A 23640-nucleotide genomic window follows, 5' to 3' on the forward strand; every position below is an offset into this window, starting at 1 on the left:
TATTATTTATTTATAAAGCACCATTAATTCCAGGGTGTTGTATGTATGAAAAAGGATTACATATATATATATAACATTAAGCAAACAAATCGACTGATGGGGAGAGGACCTTGTCCTCATGGGTTTACAATCTACACGGCAATGTGAAAGAAGAAACTAGGTCTTGCTGCTTCCGGGGAGTGTGAGCACTGAGACTCCCAGCAATCCTGAGGTTTGTGCTCTAGATTCCCTAGAATGGGGTTCTGCAGCCCCATCTTGAATGTTGTAGAGATGGGCAGGCTTGACCTCAGCACCATTCACTGTCTATGGGACTGCCAGAAACAGCTAAGCACTGCACTCAACAGTCCCATAGGCGATGAATGGAGTGGAGCATGTGCATCTCTAATCCTTTCAGGACGGTGCTGCAGACCCCAGTTCTTGGATTCCAAAGCCCCGACCTATGGATCGCTGGACAGGGAATAACATTTTTAGAATAACCCTTTAAGTTCAGATGTAAATGTGAACAGCAATGCACTACACCCCATTTGAAGACATTATTTCGATACAGCGGTCGTGCCTGAGTAGACAACACAGCATCGATGAGTCCAGTGATTACTGCGGCAGTTTTGTGCTGTAAACATGGCATCCCCGCTATAGATGTGTCACCCAATACCAGGGGCAAAATTACACAAGCAGCGCTGAAGTGGCAGAGGGCAAGTAATACGGATATGGTCATTTTTACACAGGGAAAACCTAAGGACTAACAAAAAACAAAAACGGCAAAACGCAGAATTTTTAAAATAATGTTTCTGGGCATTCTATATACCATATATCACTTGGTTTTGGCATCTGGGTTTTTTTTTAGACAAATTTAAAGGAAAGCAAAGTCCAATGTGTTGAGCAATGACTTAGGCTGGTTTCACACTTGCGTTTTTGTCTGCTGCGTTTTTTTTCAAAAAAACGCATGCGTTTTTTTTTCCTATATTTAACATTGAAAACGCATGCGTTTTTTTGTGTATGCGTTTGGTCGCGTTTTGCAACGCATGCGTTTTTTTACTGCATGCGTTTTTTTTCTAAAATGCTACTTGTAGTATTTCTAGAAGCGTTTTTTGGACCAAAAAAAAACGCATGCGTTTTCATGCGTTTTTTTTGTGTCAAAAAATGCATTGGAGTCAATGGGGACGCATGCGTTTTTTGGTGCATGCGTTTTTTGCGTTAAAAAACGCATGCGTTTTTTTATTAAAAACACTGAAAACACACTAATATGCCACCACCCAACGTAAAGGTGATAAAGGGATCCTAACCCTACCCCTACCCCTAACCCTAAGGAATCCTAACCCTACCCCTAACCCTAACCCTACCCCTAACCCTAAGGGATCCTAACCCTACCCCTAACCCTAACCCCTTTATGGTTAGGGGTAGGGTTAGGGTTAGGATCCCTTAGGGTTAGGGGTAGGGTTAGGGTTAGGGGTAGGGTTAGGGGTAGGGTTAGGATCCCTTAGGGTTAGGGGTAGGGTTAGGGTTAGGGGTAGGGTTAGCGTTAGGATCTCTTTAGGGTTAGGGTTATGATCCCTACCCCTAACCCTACCCCTAACTATTTCTGTTTATAGTGGGTTTTTTACTTTTTTTTAATGATTGGCAGCTGTCACACATTTCTCAGCATGCGTTTAAAAAACGCAAACGCATGAAAAAACGCATGTAAACGCGGTAAAACGCCGCGTTTTTTACACCACATGCAAAAACGCATGCGTCAAAAAAACGCAGCGTTTGCATGCGTTTTCACCATGCGTTTTTTTGCGTTTTTTACAGCAAAAACGCACCCAAAAAAACGCAAATGTGAAACCAGCCTTAACCATTTAATGTTCATTCTTTTTATTCCACTGCTTATTTCACATACTTAAAAAACAACAACAAAAAAAAAACACAGAACAATGGGTTAATGTAGAGAGAAAACCACCCAGCACTGACATGAACAATGCGTGCTCCGTATGGAAAGTGGCTGCACCGGAGTGTCTTCACTATAAATAGTCGTACCGGTTGTGCTGACTAAGAGCAGTCCCTGGTGAGCGCTCCTCATATACAGCACCGTATGTGCTATGTAGCAGCAATTACCTGCCAAGAGGAATAGCAAAGTAGAAGACAGACAGCATCAGCGTGCGGGTGTTCTTGGTAAACAGATCTCCGATGATGGTGGGAGCGATGGTGGAGTAGCTGGCCTCCCCGATACCTACAAGTCCTCTAGAGAGTACAAGCAGCCAGAAATACTGAAAAAGAAGACGTTCAGGCACAGATTACTATAAAAACACATTGTTTTAGTTTACTACATAACATCGCACATGTCCGTACGGATTCCTTGTGGCCTGGAAAGTGTTAATGCATAAGCAATTTTCTTTGGTTGCCAAAGAAACTGGTAAGGGGGTATGTCATGGGAATACACAAGTATAAAAAAGAAGAAGCAGGGTGGGCATCTCCTGGCGGGGGTCCTATTATCAGCCAGACAATCCCAATAAACAAGGCAAAATCATTACACGGCTTTGTTTGGTCTGTGCTTTTGATCTGCATGGTTCCTCTTACGGTAAATTTGCCTTCACCGGCAAATGCATAGGTACAACGATTAGCCCTAGTTCATATTAAAGATGAAATGAAAGAAAATGGAGAATTTAGCTACATAGTAATGTAACAAATCCATATAATATGGAGGTTTTTAAACTATCAACATTAGAATTTAGACTATATAAATGAACGGGTACGTGAATGGTTAGCGGTGCTTGGTATAAAGCAGGTGGGGACATAAATGCTCTAGATATTTATATTCTAGGATGATACAAAAGGTAGGTGGCAATTTAAATGTTTTCATTAAAGAGAATCTGTCCTCACAATTTTGCATGCTACAGTAGAGGCATGGCCGTAATGGTGCTGTTATAGGGATTATTCAGATGCCTTTAGTGATAATCAGCATTTGAAGTTTGGGTGTAATATGGTTCAGGTATATAGGGACAAGATTTTGAGTAGGGCGTTGGACTCCTGCCCCTCTGCCTATCTCTGGTGTCTATATCTGCCTCCCGTTTTAAAGTTTGCTCCAGCACCATCCATGCCACGGTTGCCACTTACGCAAATTAATTTCCTAGTGGTCTTGAATTAAATGGTGCTTGTGGTGACATGCGCTACATGAGATCTCGGCTTATCACTGGAGACGAGATGTCAATCTGCGCATGCGCCACCATTTTCTTTAAAACTGCCGGCAGCTCAACTAGCGGCAGACCTAATGCAAACTTTAAAACAGGAGGCCGATACAGACACCACAGGCTGGATGGCAGAAGGACCGGGGCAGGAGCCCAACACTACCTACAGTCCTGCCCCTATGCACCTAAACCTTATTACATCCAAACGTCAAACGCTGATTATAGAACAACCACAAAGCGGGTTTCTTCACTAAAAGCATCTATATAATATGTAGAACAGCGCTATCATGGCAATGCCTTTACTATAATCAGCAAACTCGTGCTAACGGATTATCTTTGAGCAGAATTGTAATAATCCACACAGGATCAGGTAGACCACAGAATGGCAATAGTTGGTGAACACCAAGGACTTGTGCACACAGTCGTAATATAGCTTCATGTTATATGGAGCCGTAATAGGGCTTCCCCAGAGGTACATGAGCCCTCTACTGCACTCACAGTTGCTTCCTATATCATATAGAAGCAGGCAGAGATTTTTAGTTTCTGATAGCTCATTAATCTGAGAAACAAAATTGTGGCCTGTTCCATTGAGCTCTATATATATATATGGAAGTATTTTACTTTTTAAAGGGAACCTGTCAGTCCACTAATGCTGCCCATAAAGTGATCAATACGAATCAGTCTGTCTGCACCATTGCAGCCAGGTTTAGTTTTCCCTGAAATACTCCAGAATTTTAGAAATATCAGTTTAAAGATCTGGCTGGGGACCATGGGGAAATACGAGACTTATCTGGTACTGCCGCCGTACGACTTCTCTCCGCACAGCAAAGATGGAGTACACTGACAGGTCCCCTTTAATAAGATTAGAGCTGCTAACTCCTAAAAAGGTATTCCAGTTTTAGAAGAATTAATGTTCATAGTATGAGGAAACGTTAAACAAATTTCCAACATACTTTCTGCACCAATTCCGTAGAGTTTTCAAGATTGCTCAATAGGAACCTTTATTTCTTACTTCTAGTGGATATCAAATCAGTCCTGGTCATTGTGAGAGTTACACAGCAGATTTTTAAAATGTGAAAAATTAATTCAGAATTAATACTTTTCATCACAGACAATAACCATTATTTAGTGAAATTGAAATACCCCTTTAAGTCAAGCATTCATGTGACTGTAACCAGGAAAATTAGATATATGCAGGTCAAGAAAGCCCCTCGGCCTTTGTGGTGGAGGCCTAGGTCATTACACATTGATAAAACATTATGGCATTTCTTTGTAGTCGGTCTCTGTCCTTCAGGCTATGCACTTTGTGTATTATTTACGCAGTCTGCATGAGAATAGGTAACACCACTCTGGGATTGCATGCCATTATTTGTCTTCGTGCCCAAAGAGAAGTCTGAAGGTGTCTGAATACAACATGAAGATGCTTCATCCACTAGGGGCAAGTGGAAAACAATGCATTCTTTAGACTACAGGCCAAACTCAGGCTCACAGGCAAAATCAGGCCCGTAGGGTGAGCATATTTGGCCCGTGATGTTGTGCAGGTCCCCGAGTATATTAGGCCCACAATGCCGGGCGGGTCACCCGCCTTACATCACATTTTCAACTATATCAGCATCCTAAATGCCGATACAGTTGCAAGCAATGATGGAGGAAGGAGCGCCACCTGATGCTCCCTTTATCATTCTCTCTCTGCGTTTGACATCTTAGCGAAGTGGGCACATTTACATCATTACAAAGCACCCCCTGTACCAAGGTTTGCAGAGGATCTGAAGACACCATGGAGAGCCAAGAGCAGTGGGCAGAGGTGAGTATTTACTTTTCATGTGGGATCCATTATACTCTATGGAGCACTATGTGGGGCCATTATACTCTATGGAGCATTTTTGTGGCCATTATACTGTATGGAAGGCAATGCAGGGCCCTGTTATACTGTATGGAGTACTTTTTGTGGCCAATATACTGTATGGAGGGCTGTGTTGGGATTACAGTTGCAGAGTCATACTTTGTCGTGGTCACCATTCTTTGATGGGGGGGGATTGAGTGAGGGGGGTACAGTAGGGTCATCATACCGTGCGTGTGGAGGGTACTGTGGAGGAATTAACTGTGGGAGTATCATACTGTGTTTAGGGGCACTTTTTTAATCATGCTTTCTGTAATATTCAAGGTTTTTTATCCTTTATTACATACTTAAATTAGGTGATTGGGCCATAAGCTTTGTACTGCTCTTACATAACATATGATATGTCAATATTTTATTCTAAGAGCTCTTAATTAAAATGTACTTTGGTTGTGGGACAACTCCTTCAAGTTTTTTCCACGCGAAAAAGTTTGTCATATTTGATAAAAACAACAATTGAAGTGTTTCCTTAACAAATATCAAGGTTGGCCTGTGACTATGTCCAAGCTTTCAATTTTGTCCCTCTGTGTATTTGAGATTGACATTCCTGCTTTAGACCCTTTACATCAGGATTATGGTTCTACCATTGTACAATCCTCTTCCAGCCTGTGAGCGTTGTGGAACCAGGACAGACATGGAATGCGTTCTGCCTGAAGCTATGCTAATAAAGAAGTGTAAGTAGATATTAGAGAGCTCAATTCTTCAAAGGGCCTCATATTTCCCATCATATCTACAACTTCCTTAAAAAGTTGTACCCTTATACAAAATACACACAATTACAGAAAAAGATAAAACTGGAATAACACATAGGTCCGATTCATCATCGAAGCTTCTCCAGTTTTATGGATCCAAGAAGTATCGTTTCTCCTTGCGGAGAGTGACATGATAAGCATGTCGAGGTGAGGAGACTTAAAGCCGCAATGCTCCTCTGGGAAATATGCAAATTGTCTCTTCAGAGAGGAAGAGGACTAGAACTCTAGTGCCACCTATTGGAAGTAGCAATCCTAACAGTCAATGTCGACTCTTTAACGAGCCTTGTCACATGACTTAGGATAATAGCCAAACCAGAATCTCAATCAGTACCCCGAAACACAGTGTCTGCAAATTGAGATTCTGGTTTGGCTATTATCCCAAGTCATGTGACAAGGCTTGTTAAAGAGTCGACAATGACTGTTAGGATTGCTACTTCCAATAGGTGGCACTAGAGTTTCCCTTTACCTCTCTGAAGAAATTTCTCCATAAAACTGGAAATTGTCTCATTTTTTTTTTTTTTTAAGTTGCTCGAGTCCCCGCAGCTGCATTTCTTGTGGTTATTCGACAGCCGCAGTAAATGCTGGGATTGCCTAACAAACAGACAATCCCTGTATGTGTTGCTGTCGAATAGGCGCGAGACACGCAGCAGCGGGGACTCGAACATATTTTTAAAGCACGCCGAAGTCACGCCGTTTTCACACGACAATGCTCAGATAACTTATCCAAGCACATTCGCTCATCACTAATAATCACATTTGAAATATTTCAGTGCCTTTTGGTGTACAGTTTCTTCCTTTATCCGTTGCATTCTAGTAGTTCCTATGGATCCTAGAACTCATTGTAACTTATATAATAAGCTATGTGCAGCCTACCCAGATCTTGAAAAGAAAAAAAAAAATGAATAATGACAAAATAATTGCAAATGCTGAATCATGCCATAAGTAGAAAAAAAAATCTTAACCTAATTTTTTTTTTCTTAGGAAATACTATGGAGCATTGTAAAGAGAAGTTGCTCATGCAGTCTATAAAATAACGTCCACTGAACCCAGTGCCAGCCATCTAATGTGTATTGGGATGTGCAGACTTTCACAATGAATGATCGGGCAATTGGATTTCCTATTCTTTGTGCTGCAGGGAAGTAAGCCCCAACCAGCAGTTTACTCTCCTCTCCCTTTCTAGAACATGCATGATCAGCCAAGAAGAGTGTGCATATGTATGAGGTGTTCAAGAGGCATAGGTAGTGATCAGCTGGCCGCTATCAAAAGTAGCCAGCCAGGCATATGCTCCATTTTCTACCGTACAGAAATAGGGCACTTCTAGATGTACATGGGGCTTATATGATGCATCTATATGCCTCTGATTTTATATCGAGGCATATTACATAGTTTTCTGTTTGAATCCTTTGAATGTGACACTATGAAATAGAGACCAATAAAGCAAGCATCAATATGTCTAGAGGTATCCCCCCTACCCCAGAAATATTGCTTCTGAAGGTGCCTGTACAACAGAGCATGGGGTCCGAATTGCTCCATACAGACGCTGTGCACACTGTGCAGGCTCCAGTATACACAAGCCCTTATCCATACACAACCGGTTATGGCAGCCACAGAGAGAAATGGGCACCTGGGAAAGAACAATATCTGGTCCCTTTGGAACACAATTCCACCTGCTTTGGAGGTGGACAAGACATTACCAACATAAAAAAAAAAGTTAAACTTATATTTTCAACAAGTATTTAGGCTTGTGATGATTGGACAGGGTATAGAACGTAGATATATCTACCAAATTAGAAAGGTGTTCCTGGGAACTTTATTGAAATGACTACACAGTTGGATAAAATTATTAAATTCGAAGGCTGGGCCAGGAATACTTACAATAGAGTAATAGTGGATATAATCAGGGGACCCAAGAAAACAAGAATATACAGTACACGTGGGAAATGGACTAATGAAATAGCTGAGCTCTTCTAGCTCAGGCAATAAGTTTGTTTTCATTTTGGTGCTAGTCCCTGGTATTAATGGGATTCTCACACAGTAGATTCTGTAAATTAACACAGTGAGAAAAAGTGCTTATTTCAGCTAATGTAATTCACAAAAAACCTTGCTTCATTGAGGATAATAAAGTGGGACATTTAGACAAATAAAACCGGAGGATATTCACAATGAATGGAAAATGAGATGATGATGATATGCGATCCTTGTGTTCAGAGCAGTTTCTGGTTGTGGGGAGTCTAAATTTAAGATTGTTCAATAGGTTTCCATCCAAAATAAAACTACCAGTGACTAGAATTTATAGGGAAAGAGGTCCAGATGTAGTATGGGAGAAAAAGACGTTAGATTATACTCACCCAAGGGCGGTCCCGCTGCGGTCTGCTCCGATGGGCGTCTCAGGTCCGCTCCGATGGGCGTCTCAGGTCCGCTCTGGCGCCTCCCATCTTGATTCCATGACGTCCTCTTCTGGTCTTCCTGCCGTGGCTCCGGCGCAGGCGCTGGAAAGGTCAGAGGCGCTCGGCGCCTGCGCACTGCAGTACTTTGCTCTGCCCTCAGCAGGGCAGACAAAGTATGCCGGAGCCGGAGCCGCGGCGTGAAGACCAGAAGAGGTCGTCATGGAATGAAGATGGGAGGCGCCGGAGCAGACCTGAGACACCCATTTGACCAGACCGCAGCGGGACCGCCCCTGGGTGAGTATAATCTAACGTCTTTTTCTCCTCTTTCAGGTTACATCGGGGGCTTATCTACAGCATTACAGAATGCTGTAGATAAGCCCCTGATGACGGTGGGCTTACCTCACCATCGATTTTGGGGGTGACAGGTTCCCTTTAAATATTAATACATAAGCAAATAATCTTTATTGCTGCATTCTGTGCAAGCCGGGGTGTGGCCTCCCTGTCTCTGAGCTAGAGACTATATATAAGGCTTGCCCAGTCTAGTGTTTCACTGGTTGGGCCCAGTCCTTTTGTCTGCCCTTATTCACACTGAGGTCAACATTGACACATGGCAAGGTTTTAATATTAGACAGTGTAGGACTGTCCCTATCAGAGTTACCTTGACATGGTGGGATGGCTTTTGTGCTATTTTTTTTTTTTTATAAAAAAACAGTACTACTAAAAGCTCTTATTTAAATGCATTTTTGCTTTTTTACTTAGGCTGGGTTCACATTGCATTAGTGGGTGTCCGCTTACGGAATCCGTTACATGGCGCAGTTAATGCTATGTAATGGATCAGTTAGCGCACCCATTGACCACAATGTAACTAACGCATCGCTAACGTATGCCATTTTTGGCATGCGTTAGCGATGTCCCGTTATTTTCTGACAGACCTTGAACGCTGCTTGCAGCGTTCGAGGTCCGTTTCTCGCTAGCGCAGATGGGCATCTGCGCTAGCGGGATCGCTAAACGCGATCCCTTTTCAGACATTGCATTAGCGCATTCCGTTAGCGTACACGCTAAATGGATTGCACTAATGCAATGTGAACCTAGCCTTAGGGTACCGTCACACTATACAATTTACCTACGATCACGACCAGCGATATGACCTGGCCGTGATCGTAGGTAAATCGTAGTGTGGTCGCTGGGGAGCTGTCACACAGACAGCTCTCCAGCGACCAACGATGCCGAGGTACCCGGGTAACCAGGGTAAACATCGGGTAACTAAGCGCAGGACCGCGCTTAGTAACCCAATGTTTACCCTGGTTACAAGCGTAAAACTAAAAAAAAACAAACAGCACATACTTACATTCTGGTGTCCGTCAGGTTTCTTGCCGTCTCTGCTTCCCACACTGTGACTGCCGGCCGTAAAGTGAAAGTGAAAGCACAGCCGCTGTGCTCTGCTTTCACTTTACGGCCGGCAGTCACAGTGCGGGAAGCAGACGGCAAGGGACCTGACGGACACCAGAATGTAAGTATGTGCTGTTTGGTTTTTTTTAGTTTTACGCTTGTAACCAGGGTAAACATCGGGTTACTAAGTGCGGTCCTGCGCTTAGTTACCCGATATTTACCCTGGTTACAAGCGAACGCATCGCTGGATCGCATCGCTAGATCGTTGTCACACACACCGATCTAGCGATGACAGCGGGAGATCCAGCGATGAAACAAAGTTCTAAACGATCTGCTACGACGTACGATTCTCAGCAGGATCCCTGATCGCTGCTGCGTGTCAGACACAGCGATATCGTAACGATATCGCTGGAACGTCACGAATCGTACCGTCGTAGCGATCGAAATGGTATAGTGTGACGGTACCCTTAGTTACATCAGGGTTTTTGCTTACTTTTTTCTCTTGTAGGTTTTTATGCTTTGTGGCCAATGTGAACATGCGTTTAACCTCTGCATGTGTACCAACTCAAGTTAAGCTCAATTTTTGCGTTCTTTTTCTGTATTGTTGCATTCTGTGCAAGCAGGGGTGTGACCTCCCTGTTTCTGAGCTAGAAACTATATATAAGGCTTCCCCAGTCTGGTATTTCACTGGTTGGGCCCAGTCCTTTTGTCTGCCCTTATTCACACTGAGGTCAACATTGACACATGGTAAGGTTTTAATATTAGACAGTATAGAACTGTCCCTATCAGTGTTACCTTGACGAGGTGGGATGGCTTTTGTGCTATTTTTTGATCAAAAAACAGTATTACTAAAAACCGTTATTTACATGCACTTTTGCTTTTTAACTTCGTTACATCAGGGCTTTTGCTTACTTTTTTCTCTTGTAGATTTTTAAATGAAGATAAAGTAAATTCTGTAGCAGATTGATAGAGTACTTTGGAACAAGCTATTGTAGGATCCTACAATGCAACCAAACAGAACAAAAGTTCCTAGTACATAGTAATCTATATGGTTATCATTAAACACTTCAGTAAGGACTGATAGTCTTGTTAAATATTAATACTAGGCAAATAATCTGACCGTAACAAGTGCTGATCAACAGATCATTCATAGGTCATTATGCTTCCATTTACTTGCGTGAGTCATCTTAATGTGTAGCGTGTATGGGGATGAATGACCATGTGATTCTTCGCCCCCACGCAGTTTGCATGTTCTCAGCAGCAATCCTTATTTAAACAAAGCAATGCGCTGCAGACCAATGAGGATTTTCAGCCCTGCATAATAGTTATGACAAGCAGACATGTTTTCACAATGCAATTATGTTCTATCAACGCAATTATCGGCCCGTGTAAAACTCTAGGATTAAGACATCTACAAGTACGGTGGCCATCTCTTTAATATGTAGGGCTGAATGCATGATTGGAGAACAGTTATTTCTCCCAATATCCCATTATATGCATATTGGCTTGATTTGGCTGAATATGCATGTGTTGACAATAGCAAGAGGGGTATAAGGCGCTCTCCAACACCTCTGGCAATGGCTTGTTTCCTAGAAGAACAACATATAGGACATGTTGAAATCGAATATTCATCTTTCCCTGACCTCTGTAGTTGGGGAAAGTTGGGATGTCCCCATAGATGGTAGACTGGCCCATCTAAAATTATTGGGTTCAGCTGACATTTATTTATGCATAATGCAGGCTTAAGGTTTGGATCAAGGCCTCTACCCTCTTATTTGGTGGATTCAGCCCTAAATAAGAAAAAAATACCATATATACCATTGTTGAGAGATCACTTTTAATCCCTGTAAACCTACTAACTCCTGTGCATTGTGCTCGGCTCAGGCGCTTTTTAACCTTGGCCTTGTAACCAGTGTGATCACATACTGTACACTACCTGCTAGGAGCTTATGGAAACTAAAACAAAGGACTATGGATGTATTCATGCAGGAAACATCAGAGGAGGGTGTGACAACACATGTGCTACTGGAATGCAAATATTAAAATGAAAAAGAAAGCTTTAGAATGGCGGGGACTCTCTGTGCTCTAGTTAATCTCTGTAGGAATGTGACACCTCTCACATTTCAACCTGATGTTGCCTTGTAATTCTCTAGAGTGGTTATGTCATAATTACTACAGAAGAGAGAATGACAGGTTGTAACAAAGTCTGAGCCAGTGCCATATAACAGAGGATTTTGGAATAACAAAGAAGAGTAATTACCAGGAACATGTACTACCACAGCACCTGATCCCGGCCTGGTAGTGTCAATACCTGCAGTGTTACCTTTTCAGCTGAGCAAATACATTTTTATTAGTGTCGAAGAATGTGACCTAACTAGATGTTCACATAGCTTTAAAATACCCCATATGAGCCTTTACGTGGCGGTAGTTTTAGGGTAACTCTGTAAAGCTGGCACCAGTAGGACAAACAGCTCACATTTACGATCTATCTTCCCATGAACAAAGTACCGTACATTTTAATTAAAAGATCCTGGAATAATAACTTGAACACTTGGAGGTTTTAAAAATGTCCCTGTGATGAGATAATCTAAGTGTGCCGCTGCTATTTATTGTGTAATGGCCGTGTCTGACCAAGCAGAACTGCTCCAGTTCATCTTCTGCACATACCAAAGCTCCTGTCCAGAGGGGAAGCATACGTCACTTATAATGAGTAAGAATACAGACGACAGCAGGGGGCTCATAGCTTCTACTTTCTGGAGGTAACATTTGCCTATTTGTTTTATCACAGGAGTCAGTGTTTCTGCCAGGTCACTAGTCCTATGAGATCTTAATAAATGAAGTCAGTGACATACAAGCCCAGTGGCCACTGGAACTCCTACCTCACAAACTTAATTTATGATGAGCTCAGAGGGCTGAAGACATTGCAGAACTGTGTTGCCTTAAGGTACCGTCACACTAGACGATATCGCTAGCGATCCGTGACGTTGCAGCGTCCTCGCTAGCGATATCGTCCAGTGTGACAGGCAGCAGCGATCAGGCCCCTGCTGTGCTGTCGCTGGTCGGGGAAGAAAGTCCAGAACTTTATTTTGTCGCTGGACTCCCCGTAGACATCACTGAATCGGCATGTGTGACACCGATTCAGCGATGTCTTCGCTGGTAACCAGGGTAAACATCGGGTTACTAAGCGCAGGGCCGCGCTTAGTAACCCGATGTTTACCCTGGTTACCATCGTTAAAGTAAAAAAAACAACCGCTACATACTTACCTACCGCTGTCTGTCCTCGGCGCTCAGCTTCTCTGGTCTGGCTGTGAGCACAGCGGCCGGAAAGCAGAGCGGTGATGTCACCGCTCTGCTTTCCGGCTGCCCGGCGCTCACAGCCAGACCAGAGAAGCAGAGCGCCGAGGACAGACAGCGGTAGGTAAGTATGTAGCGGTTGTTTTTTTTACTTTAACGATGGTAACCAGGGTAAACATCGGGTTACTAAGCGCGGCCCTGCGCTTAGTAACCCGATGTTTACCCTGGTTACCGGGGACCTCGGGATCGTTGGTCGCTGGAGAGCTGTCTGTGTGACAGCTCTCCAGCGACCAAACAGCGACGCTGCAGCGATCCGGATCGTTGTCGGTATCGCTGCAGCGTCGCTTAGTGTGACGGTACCTTTAGAAAGCAGCAACTGTGAGCCCCTGCTGTCTGTATACTATACATAAGTTATTAATTCCCCCACCTTCTTCCCACCCGGACAGGAGCTGTGGCATGGGCAAACTATGAACTGGAGCAGCTTTGCATGGTCAGACACAGTCATTACACAGTACATAGCTGGGGCACATTTATAAGATTATCTCAGGGCAGGAATATTTTATTAAAACGTCCAATTGTGAAATATATTATAATACCAAGATCTATTGATTAAAATGTACTTTGTCCATGGGATAACCCCTTTAAAGCTCTTGGGCCCCAATATGAAATTTATAACAAGGTTTTACCTACAGTGTCGTATTTATACTACTAAAGTTTTTCATGGAAGAGGGGCTTTTGGGTTTCTCCAGCACCAAAGCTCAGATGTATCTGCTACCCCTACACCCACCACAGCTTTGCCAAACTAGTGAGCTACACACCAGTGAATGACCTTGGTTCTGGAAATAGTTGTCCTATAGTGATAGTAATTCATATAATAAATTACACTTTTATCATATACTGTGCTTAAAAACAAACTACTGGATCACTATAAAGGCACACTACTGACCGCGAAAAATAAAGTAACACTTCTACACACGTACTGGTTGTACAATGTCTCTTTCACGTCATTCTTATTAGTGTCAAAAGGATATAAAAACACACAGTTACCTTTACCAATTATGCATGGGATTAACTTTTTTTCATTTTGAATAGGAGTGGGGTTTTTTCTTGGAGGAAAGGGAAAACACTTCAAAAACAGTGTTCAGATTTCTAAAAGTGAGCGTAAGCTTCTGATAGCATTATTTTATGGTGTTAAGCGCTAAGTTAATATTAGTGCCTCAATCCAGTGATTTTTAAGAAGAAAAAAATAGAATAAAAGATGAAAATGACAGCAATGAAATATGGCTATATGTAAAACCTCTTCATTTGTTACCATCTCTTTATAGAGCTCAGTCTGTGAAGCTTATGACCTTTCCTTACAGCTAATAACCAAATACATAATCTGTACATTCCTGCATGACAATATTCTGATGATGTGATATAAACCATATGTTGGTACGATACGCGGAGTTGTCTGATGGAGGGTTGTAATAACAGAAGACATTACTACAGTAGATTGACCCTTTCATTCCTGATGACTAAATGCCCTTTTACCATCTCAAAGTTCAGTCCATTCATATCCTACCTGTTTGGAGATGAAGGAACTTGAGAAGGTGATGGCTGACCAGAAGAAGATCCCACAGCTCAGGATGACTTTTCTGTTGAAGCGGTCTCCTAAGTAACCAAATATTGGAGCTGCCACCATGAAGCTACAGATGAAAACTGCCAAAGAAAAGTTACAGTTAGTGATAGATGAGCACTGCGCTTACATATAGCCATAGTTACTGGAGGAGTCAACAGAAAACAGCAAAAACACCAACGCACTAAAATGGTCAGGGTCGTTACAGTGACAAATGATTGAGGTTTTTGTAGATAAATAAGAATAGTCTTATCCTTATGCAATATAATTTTGGCAGGAATACAAATACTATCAGCACTGAAGTCATGAATATAAATGCCAAATATTAAATATACGGTATATAAAAATTGCCCCATTTTAAATCAGCTGAAGAACAATCATCTGCATATAAGTATATGTACGATACATATAAAACTTAATTAGTTTTACATATTATATTAATAGACACCTTTCTGACAAGTGACGGGAAGCTCAGGATTAAAACTTGAAAATGTATCTAATGAATTGATAATGAATGAAAATGAAGTCATCAAGCCTGTATGGCAAGCAAATTATAATTATTGTTAAAGACTGATGATTATATATTCCTAAATCTCATTAGCCATAAGATATACCTGTCTTATATATTTTAGCTGCCAGGTAATAAAGTTGTAACATGTAGATCAAGAGGGTACTCATTTCTTGACCAGAACTAAGAATATGAGAAATACTCAGGTTCCAATGTAGCTATACCATATATAATACACAGTATTTAAAGTATATTATTTTTTAAATAAATACTATTTTTAATTATACAGCCATAATTGCTGGATCCTCTACTATTTTTGGTTACCATCTATTGGACGGACTCTCCTGTATGACACCTGTGCACCTGCCAAGCTCATGATGGCCGACTTCTAGGAGGGTGAGCGGATTTTTTGCTTTGTTTGCCCATATACAAAGAATTGAAAGAGAAGGGGGTTGGCTTAGCTATTGGAATGAGCCAATCTGTCAGCCCCCTTCACACACAGAACTGGCCACTTGCTGACCCAGAAGTGCTTTGTCAAACAAGCTGAAAATGGTGCTGCGGAAACTTACATCTGTATATTATGTTACTAGATTGTGGCCCGATTCTAACGCATCGGGTATTCTAGAATATGCATGTCCCTGTAGGATATGGACAATGATGATTCCAGAATTCGCGGCAGACTGTGCCCGTCGCTGATTGGTCGAGGCAACCTTTATGACATCATCGTCGCCATGCAACCATTATGACATCTACGTCGATACTGTGCCCGTCGCTGATTGGTTGACGCCTGGCACAGTCGGTCAGAGCACTATTGGGTCATGCTGTCATATGTTAGTGTGATCCCACAGCTGTGACTGCGACCTGCATAATGCTACCGCCGGCAAGACAGTCAGTCAGAGCACTGCGGGGTCATGCTGTCATATGTTAGCATGATCCCACAGCTGTGACTGCAACCCTTGATAATGCTACTGCAGACTGACGGTCAGAGTGCTGCGGTATCATGCTGTCTGATGTCAGCGTGACCCCGCAGCTGTGACCCGCATCGGTGACCTGCGGTAAAAAGCTCACCACAGGTCAGCAGGCGCAGGCTGATGAGACTACTACTCCCATTGGGCTACGTCTGCTGTCACTGATAACCGTGACAGCAGGTGCTGCTGATGGGAGACGTAGTCTCCTCTGCCTTTACCTGTGCTCTCAGTTGAAAAAAAAAAAAAGGAAAATAATTACATACATATTCTAATAAAAACCCATTATACTCACCTAACACCAAATCCCCGATGCCCTTGTTTTCTAGAAAAAAAAAAGTAAAATAATAAAGCACTATATACTCACCTGTCCAGGTGTCCCACAACGATCTCACGTGTAGAACAGTCACATCGGGGGATGTGACCGCTCTACCCTTCCACCGGGCGATACACTATGGGAGTGATTACCTACTGTCAGTGTATCACTGAGCTGCCATGAGAGAAGTCACTGGAGTTCTCACGGCAGAACATGGCAGTCCCCGTACAGCAGATTTTATAAGTGGACCCCATGTCAATTTTTTTCTGTGGTCCTCCTGTAAACTAGCCAGTAGAGGCTAAGCAAACAGCTGTGAGCTGATATTCAAAGCCTGTAGTGATGAGCAAGTGTACTCGTTGCTTGGGTTTTCCCCGAGCACGCTCGGGTGGTCTCCGAGTATTTATGACTGCTCAGAGATTAAGTTTAATTCGCCTCAGCAGCATGATTTACAGCTATTAGCCTACTTGATTACATGTGGGGATTCCATAGCAACCAGGCAACCCCCACATGTAATCAGCCTGGCTAATAGCTGTAAATTATTCAGCTGCCACGATGAAAACTAAATCTCCGAACACTAACAAATACTCGAAAGTCACCCGAGCGTGCTCGGGAAAACCCAAGCAACGAGTGTACTAGCTCATCACTAATAGCCTGGGAACCTTTATGGCTATTGGCTCCTTCCCAGAATATTAACATCAGCCCACAGCCCTCTGCTGGTTATTAAAGTTACACGGGAGCCCAAGCAATTTTGGTTTTCATTTTAACAGTTGTTTGGTTACAGCCTGTGTATGTTCGTTCTGCTAGCGCTGCTACATAAGCTGGTGACAATGTGTGTGTAGGTGTGTGTGTGTGTGTGTCTACTTATCAGCTTAGTAATCAGGGTGCCAGGCTGACACCTTTTTATTACTAAAGGTACCTTCACACTGAGCAACTTTACAACGAGAACGACAACGATCCGTGACGTTGCAGCGTCCTGGATAGCGATCTCGTTGTGTTTGACACGCAGCAGCGATCAGGATCCCGCTGTGACATCGCTGGTCGGAGCTGAAAGTCCGGAACTTTATTTGGTCGTCAGGTCGGCGTGATTCGTCATGTTTGACAGCAAAAGCAATGATGCCAGCAATGTTTTACATGGAGCTAACAACCAGCGAGAACGATAAGTACGTCACTGGATCGCTCATGCATCGTTCTGTGTTGCCGTTGTTGGACGTCTCTACAGCGACCTAAACAGCAACGCGACCTTAAGGTACAGTGTGACGGTACCTTAAGCCTAGAGCGAAGTGTCAATGACAGCTACTGCCCTAATCCCATTACCCTGATGCCACACTGCATCAGCATGAAAAGGTGGTGTTGAACAAAGAAATTACATCACAAAACTTTTTTTTAAATATATTTATTTAGCAAAAAAAAAAAAAAAAGCCTTCATTGCTGTATAAAAACGCATTCAAAAACGCATTTTTTTTCTGCAGAGTTTTTCCTGTGAAGAAATGCAAGAACCTTGCAGAAATTTCTGCAAGTAAATACTCAACGTGCGCACAGTCAAACTGTCTAGACGAGCTGTTGCTCTTTTGACATGCACATGTTATTATGAAATAGGAAAAACAGGTAGATAAACAAAAAATTAAGTGTAAGGTGTTAAGACATTGGGGCATGGACGTAAAAACACATAGCAGTAGATAAATGCATATTTAGAATTTAAAAGGCCTCGCCGGAAAGTAATGAATGTCTCAACCTATAATAAACTCTAATGAATAACATAATGGATGCTTGAGCTCTATCAGCCTTCTGAATAACTGCGCAAGAGCGCAAAAAAGCGTAAAGGATGTACAAGAGGGAGAGAGCACGAGAAAGGGAGTGAGAACTTGGAGCTCATGCACATGGCCGTGGATCTAAGTTTATGATCAAACTACAATGCAAGGAATTGCTGCAGGTCCTCAGAACGATTACAGACTGCAATGCACGGACTGGCCACAGGGGTTCTTCTGACAAGCATGACAACCTCATAGAAAATACAAATTGTCACAATCTGGCCGGGAGACCTGTGGCCAGTCTGAATTGCGGTCCGTAATTACAGAGATCCAAGGACATCTGCATGAGACCTACAGTTGGCCAAAAAGATTTATGGGACCCAGAACCAGTGTTCACCTCAGCAGTACAATGTAATGTGTTATATATGGCTATATTGGGAATTTAACTAGATTTTCTTTCTAGACACACCGATATAAAAATTGAACAGTAGGCTGTATTTTAACAGCTTTTTCAAGATGACTGAAGTGTGTCTTCCCCTATGACTTACCTTATAGGAAATCTCTACATTCTGTAGGTTTCCTAAGAAACCCCAACATTCTTGATGATTATCTCAAGATTCCTCTGGTTAGGTTTGCTGAATAGAAGCAACAGTCCACGAAAACTCAAAAAGCAAGTAAAACTGCTTATAATTAACATGTGCTAATGTTTTGGTAAGTTTTGTCAGAGATAGTGAGAAAAAAATCCACTCCAGAAAGGTGAAAAGTACAATATTCTCTGTTTTGACAGCCCACACTCAACACTGAAACTGTGATAAGATTTGTTACAGTCTACAGAAATGAATTTCACCGGCGCCAAATGTTTATATAGCAGAAGAGCATATATACTGATGTACTTGAGGAGTGAATACAAATACCTACAAATAGTATGGGGTAATAAAAATTGTCAGACTTTTTTGTATTCTCTTCTGTCTGAAACAGAGCATACCGTTGTAACACACCTATTACAACTGTCCGAGTCTGTCTACGGATCTGGATTATAGAGAAAAGTTGTACGTGGTTCCCACAACACCATGCTGCCGTACATAACATGTGTTATACTCACCCCCTACCTCCAAAGGAAAAAAAAAAAAAAAAAGATTCTGTACTTCAAGATAGAGCTTAAAAAAAAAGGTTCCTGGCTGCTTCTCTCCATTAAGATTCCTTTCACTAAGGGTACCGTCACACAGTGGCATTTTGATCATTATGACGGCACAATCCGTGACGCTCCAGCATCGTAACAATATCGCTCCAGCGTCGTAGACTGCTGTCACACTTTGCAATGTACGACGCTGGAGCGATAATTTCATGACGTATGTGCGATGTAGCAGCCGTTGGTTACTATGCGCACATCGTATACAATATCGTGCACACCTTTGTTACACCATGCGATCATGCCGCCACAGCGGGACACTAGACGACGAAAGAAAGTTTCAAACGATCTGCTACGACGTACGATTCTCAGCGGGGTCCCTGATCGCAGGAGCGTGTCAGACACAACGAGATCGCTGGAACGTCACGGATATATCGCTGGAACGTCACGGATCGTGCCGTCGTAGCGATCAAAATGCCACTGTGTGACGGTACCCTAACAGTTGCACATACCAAAAGGTAGAGATCTGTCAATCTAGGGGAGTAGGGCAGTATGGAAGCCGCCAGAGACCTGCCTCTGATTAATCAGCAGAGATACCTAGTCCCTGGCTGGTTTTTCAAATTACTGTATGTTCTCTGTGAAAATGCCTCAGCATTTCAGAGTAAGGGTATGTTTCCACGGTCAGCATTCGCTGTGGAGTGGAGTGCCCAGATGTTACAGCACAGTGGATGGGATTTTATGAAATCCCATCTCCACTATGCGTGCAGGGACGCTTCCGGCTTCTCTGTGTAACCAAACACGCGGTGCATCTTTCTAGACCGCAGCATGTCAATTTATCTTGTGGAGACGCTCAGTCTCCGCAAGATAAATATCACCGTCCAATGTATAGGATGCGGCGATTCCGCATGGTTCAATGAACACATGCGGAATCACCGTGCGTACAAAAGTCGGCAGCGTTTTGGACAGAGCTGTGTCCAAAGCGCTGCCGATAATGGACTGTGGAAACACACCCTTACACATGCTATGTGCTATGTGCATGAGACTCTTGGGCTATGTTCACATGTCCAGTAGTGATCCATTAGAATGGATTCACCAGCAATCTGTTGGCAAAAAAGTTGTGCAGACATAACTTTTTAGTCTGTTTTTATATAGAAAAAAAAGCATCCAGCAGAGATCACATAATACTGAAGTCTATGGAAAACAAATCACATAATTGGCAATCAGTTTTTCTTTTATTTGTATAGGATCTGTTTTTTGCCTACTGCCAGGGCTGATGTCAGGGGCAGGGAGACTAGGCAGTTGTATAGTGCCCCTGCTCTCCCAGGGGCCCCCCAGCCAGTGGCGTGCTGCCAATAGCGGCACACCAGGTCGGAAGCTATGGTGTCCGTAAGAGGGGCAGGGCGCTGCCCCTCCCTGCATTGCGTATTCAACTTATCGATGTGGACAGTTGAAAGAAAGCAGTGTTGGAGGAGAGAGATTGTCAGATACGTTCCCTCTCCCATCATTTCCCTTCTGTTTCGGACATCACTTCATCATGCACCATGCTGTGCCAGCAGTGGAGCTGATGTGATGCTCTGCAGAAGCCTGAGCAGCAGGGTAATTGCGAGAGGCAAGTATTGTGTGTGTCTGCATTATACTGTGCATGTGCAGCTGAATTATACTGTGTGGAGGGCTACAATATACTGTGCATGTGTGTCTGTAGGTGGAGGCTGCGTGTGTGTGTGTGTGTGTGTGTGTGTGTGTGTGTGTGTGTGTGTGTGTGTGTGTGTGTGTGTGTGGCGTAGGGAGGGTGTTGGGAGCTGTATTATACTGTGGGTGTGGAGGCTGCATAATTCTGTGTTTGTGTGTGGGGGGTTGGGGGCTGCACTATACTGTGTGTGGGGGGGACACATTGTACGCCATCAAGGACCATGGAAAATGCATTATTCTATATGGAGGACTATGGGGAGTGTATTCTAGTATATGGCGGACAATGTAGAGTATATTAACGTATACAGTGGACCATGTAGAGTGTATTAAAGTATATGGCGGACCATGGGGAGTGTATTAAAGTATATAGGACCATGGGGAGTGTATTAAAGTATATGGAAGGCTATGGGGCACATACTATATTGAGAACTATGGGGCAAATTATACTATATGGAGCACATAATACTATATGGAGTGCATTATACTATGTGGAGGACTATAGTGTGTATTATACTAAACAAGCAAAATGCTACCTATTCATCGATTGATTGGATTGCTTATGCCAGAACAGAAATCATTGTTTTCAGCACATCTCTCGGTGTAAACTGCAGATATGCTGCTTATAACATGATGCTGTATGGGGACATATTGGTCTACTTATTGATCGTTCTGTGCCCATCATTCTTCCTCATCCATTATAAAGAGGCCGGGAAACAAGCGTTGAACAACTTTAATATTGTCGATCACGATCGTTTAGCGGCCTGAACTCAGTGCATGTAAATACAACTGAAATATTTCTGTGTGATGGAGCAATATGTGAGCATTTGGGGCCCCACTTTAAACTTTTGGCCAGGGCCCCACTCTGTCTAAAACTGCATCCAGTAAGCAAAAAAAAAAATGGATTTGTTACAAATGAAAGAAAAAGTGATGGCTAATTAATGGATCTATTTTCCACAGACAAAAACAAAAAAAAATGCATTAAGCAGAGATCAGTTATTTAAAAATGGACTTAAAAGCTGTGTGTGTCCTGCTGAAAAATATTTAGATGGATCTTTCCTGATTGGAATCATTCATGTGGACAACCATGATCACCAATAAAGGTCTGGGGAAACCTTGTCTAAACATTCAATTGCTGTAGAGAGAACTTGAGAAGTTGCAAACAGATTGAGATTTGGCCTGCTTGATACTATCTCTTCTTCACGTATCAAGTCTATCTCAATGAAAGTCTGGTGGGATGTTCTTAAAAGACTTTCAATTACAGCACCTCTCCAAGGTAATCATGAGACAATGATCTAATCTTGTAACCAAAGTCTGAAACACTTTGCACAAAGCTTTCCACCTGCTGGTAAGAATTTTCATGAAGTCTCAGAGGTCAAAGGCAAATTGAGACTTCTTCGGAGGCAAACCAGCCTGATAGATTAATGTGTATTTTAACAGCTCACATGCTACAACTCCTTTCAGCGCTCATGGGCAAGTAATAGATGTGTTAGCTATTCTCATTAAATCCTCAACCAAGGCAGTAAATATTAACAGCGTTCCACTCTGGCGCAGGAACAGACAAAATTCCATTTTGTGGCTATCAGATAGTGTCTATGTTTAACTGAAACAAGTGACTAGTTTGTGATTCATACAAATCTTCCAACTTTAATGTTTTGGTATTATTCTTATGCTGGGCTTACATCATTTTCGGAAATGTTTAATTTTTTTTTCTTTCTAACAACTGAGTAATTATACAAAAGTTGTCAATGAATCCTTTATATCGTTGATTGGTATAATATGCGGCGGTGCAACAACCACAATAAAGATGTCTGTTGACACCAATTACCGCATGTCAGGATACAATGACAAAGAGTATCATTATCATCAATTGAAACTATTCAATTTTAGCCAATTATAGGAGTTCAGAATTAATGAAATCTGTAGTATTATCCCAGCAAAGAAATACACCCATGCACATATTGTTCTGATCTCTGTAAAAATTATACCGGTCCTGTTTTAGCAGAAGACAATTGTCCACAACTTGATGTAAATTTGTTTTGAATGCATGTACTTTCTGTGCAGTATACATTGACAAGCTATTTTAAAAGGGGCTGTCCAGACTTGACATAAGTCTGCAGTTACTATATGGCTGTAGACTTCAGAATCCTGACAATATGTGGAACGCATGTTGTCAAGACTTACAGGGATTGCCGGCAAGAGCGGGAGGTAACGTCACCGCAAGTATGAAATTTGCATATTTACGACCAAAATACAAGCGAATTGAGAGAGGCCAAACACTTATATTAGGCACTTGACCGCATTCATGCGCATTGCATACTTGTAGTCACATGACTACCCACTCTCGCCGACAATGCTGGTTAATCTTTACAGCGTATGCACCACACACGGTCATGACTCAAAAGTTTGCATAACTCCGGTCAGATTCCAACTAAACGTGACCGGCCTCTCTCAATACGAGTGAGTTGGGTGAGGCCAAGCACGTATAGTCGGTATTTGACCACATGTATGCAAATTCTTTATTTGTGGTCATGTGACCATATGCTTTCACTGAAAAAACCGGTGAATCCAGACAGTGTACGCACCACGCACTGTCAGGACTCAGAAATTTGCAGTGACTGCAGACATCAGAAGACTGAACAACCCCTTTGAGGCATAGCTCAGGAATTTAAAAAATGAGATATGATGTACAATAAACAATTATATTGTGGTACCGCGTTATTCAGATACAGCTATGTAAATACTTCTCAACCGTATTTACAGTAATGAAAAGAATTAAGGAAAATTTCC

General features: G+C 42.5%; 1 protein-coding gene across 4 annotated transcripts in view; it reads right to left on the reverse strand.

Moving 5' to 3' along the window:
- The window catches only part of LOC138670268 (sphingosine-1-phosphate transporter SPNS2), a 201395-nt gene that overhangs the window by 61974 nt on the left and 115781 nt on the right, over positions 1 to 23640 (reverse strand). For all 4 annotated transcript variants that reach the window (XR_011319317.1, XM_069757460.1, XM_069757461.1 and 1 more), the window contains exons 3-4: positions 14445 to 14581; positions 2092 to 2243 (exon numbers count right to left, since the gene is read on the reverse strand). Coding sequence is in view for 3 of the 4 variants with exons in the window: in XM_069757460.1 (XP_069613561.1) it covers positions 2092 to 2243; positions 14445 to 14581 (289 nt within the window). In the remaining variant the exon portion in view is untranslated. The remainder of the gene's footprint in view (positions 1 to 2091; positions 2244 to 14444; positions 14582 to 23640) is intronic.

This window comes from Ranitomeya imitator, chromosome 3, assembly GCF_032444005.1.
Source record: "Ranitomeya imitator isolate aRanImi1 chromosome 3, aRanImi1.pri, whole genome shotgun sequence".
Classification (NCBI taxonomy): domain Eukaryota; kingdom Metazoa; phylum Chordata; class Amphibia; order Anura; family Dendrobatidae; genus Ranitomeya; species Ranitomeya imitator.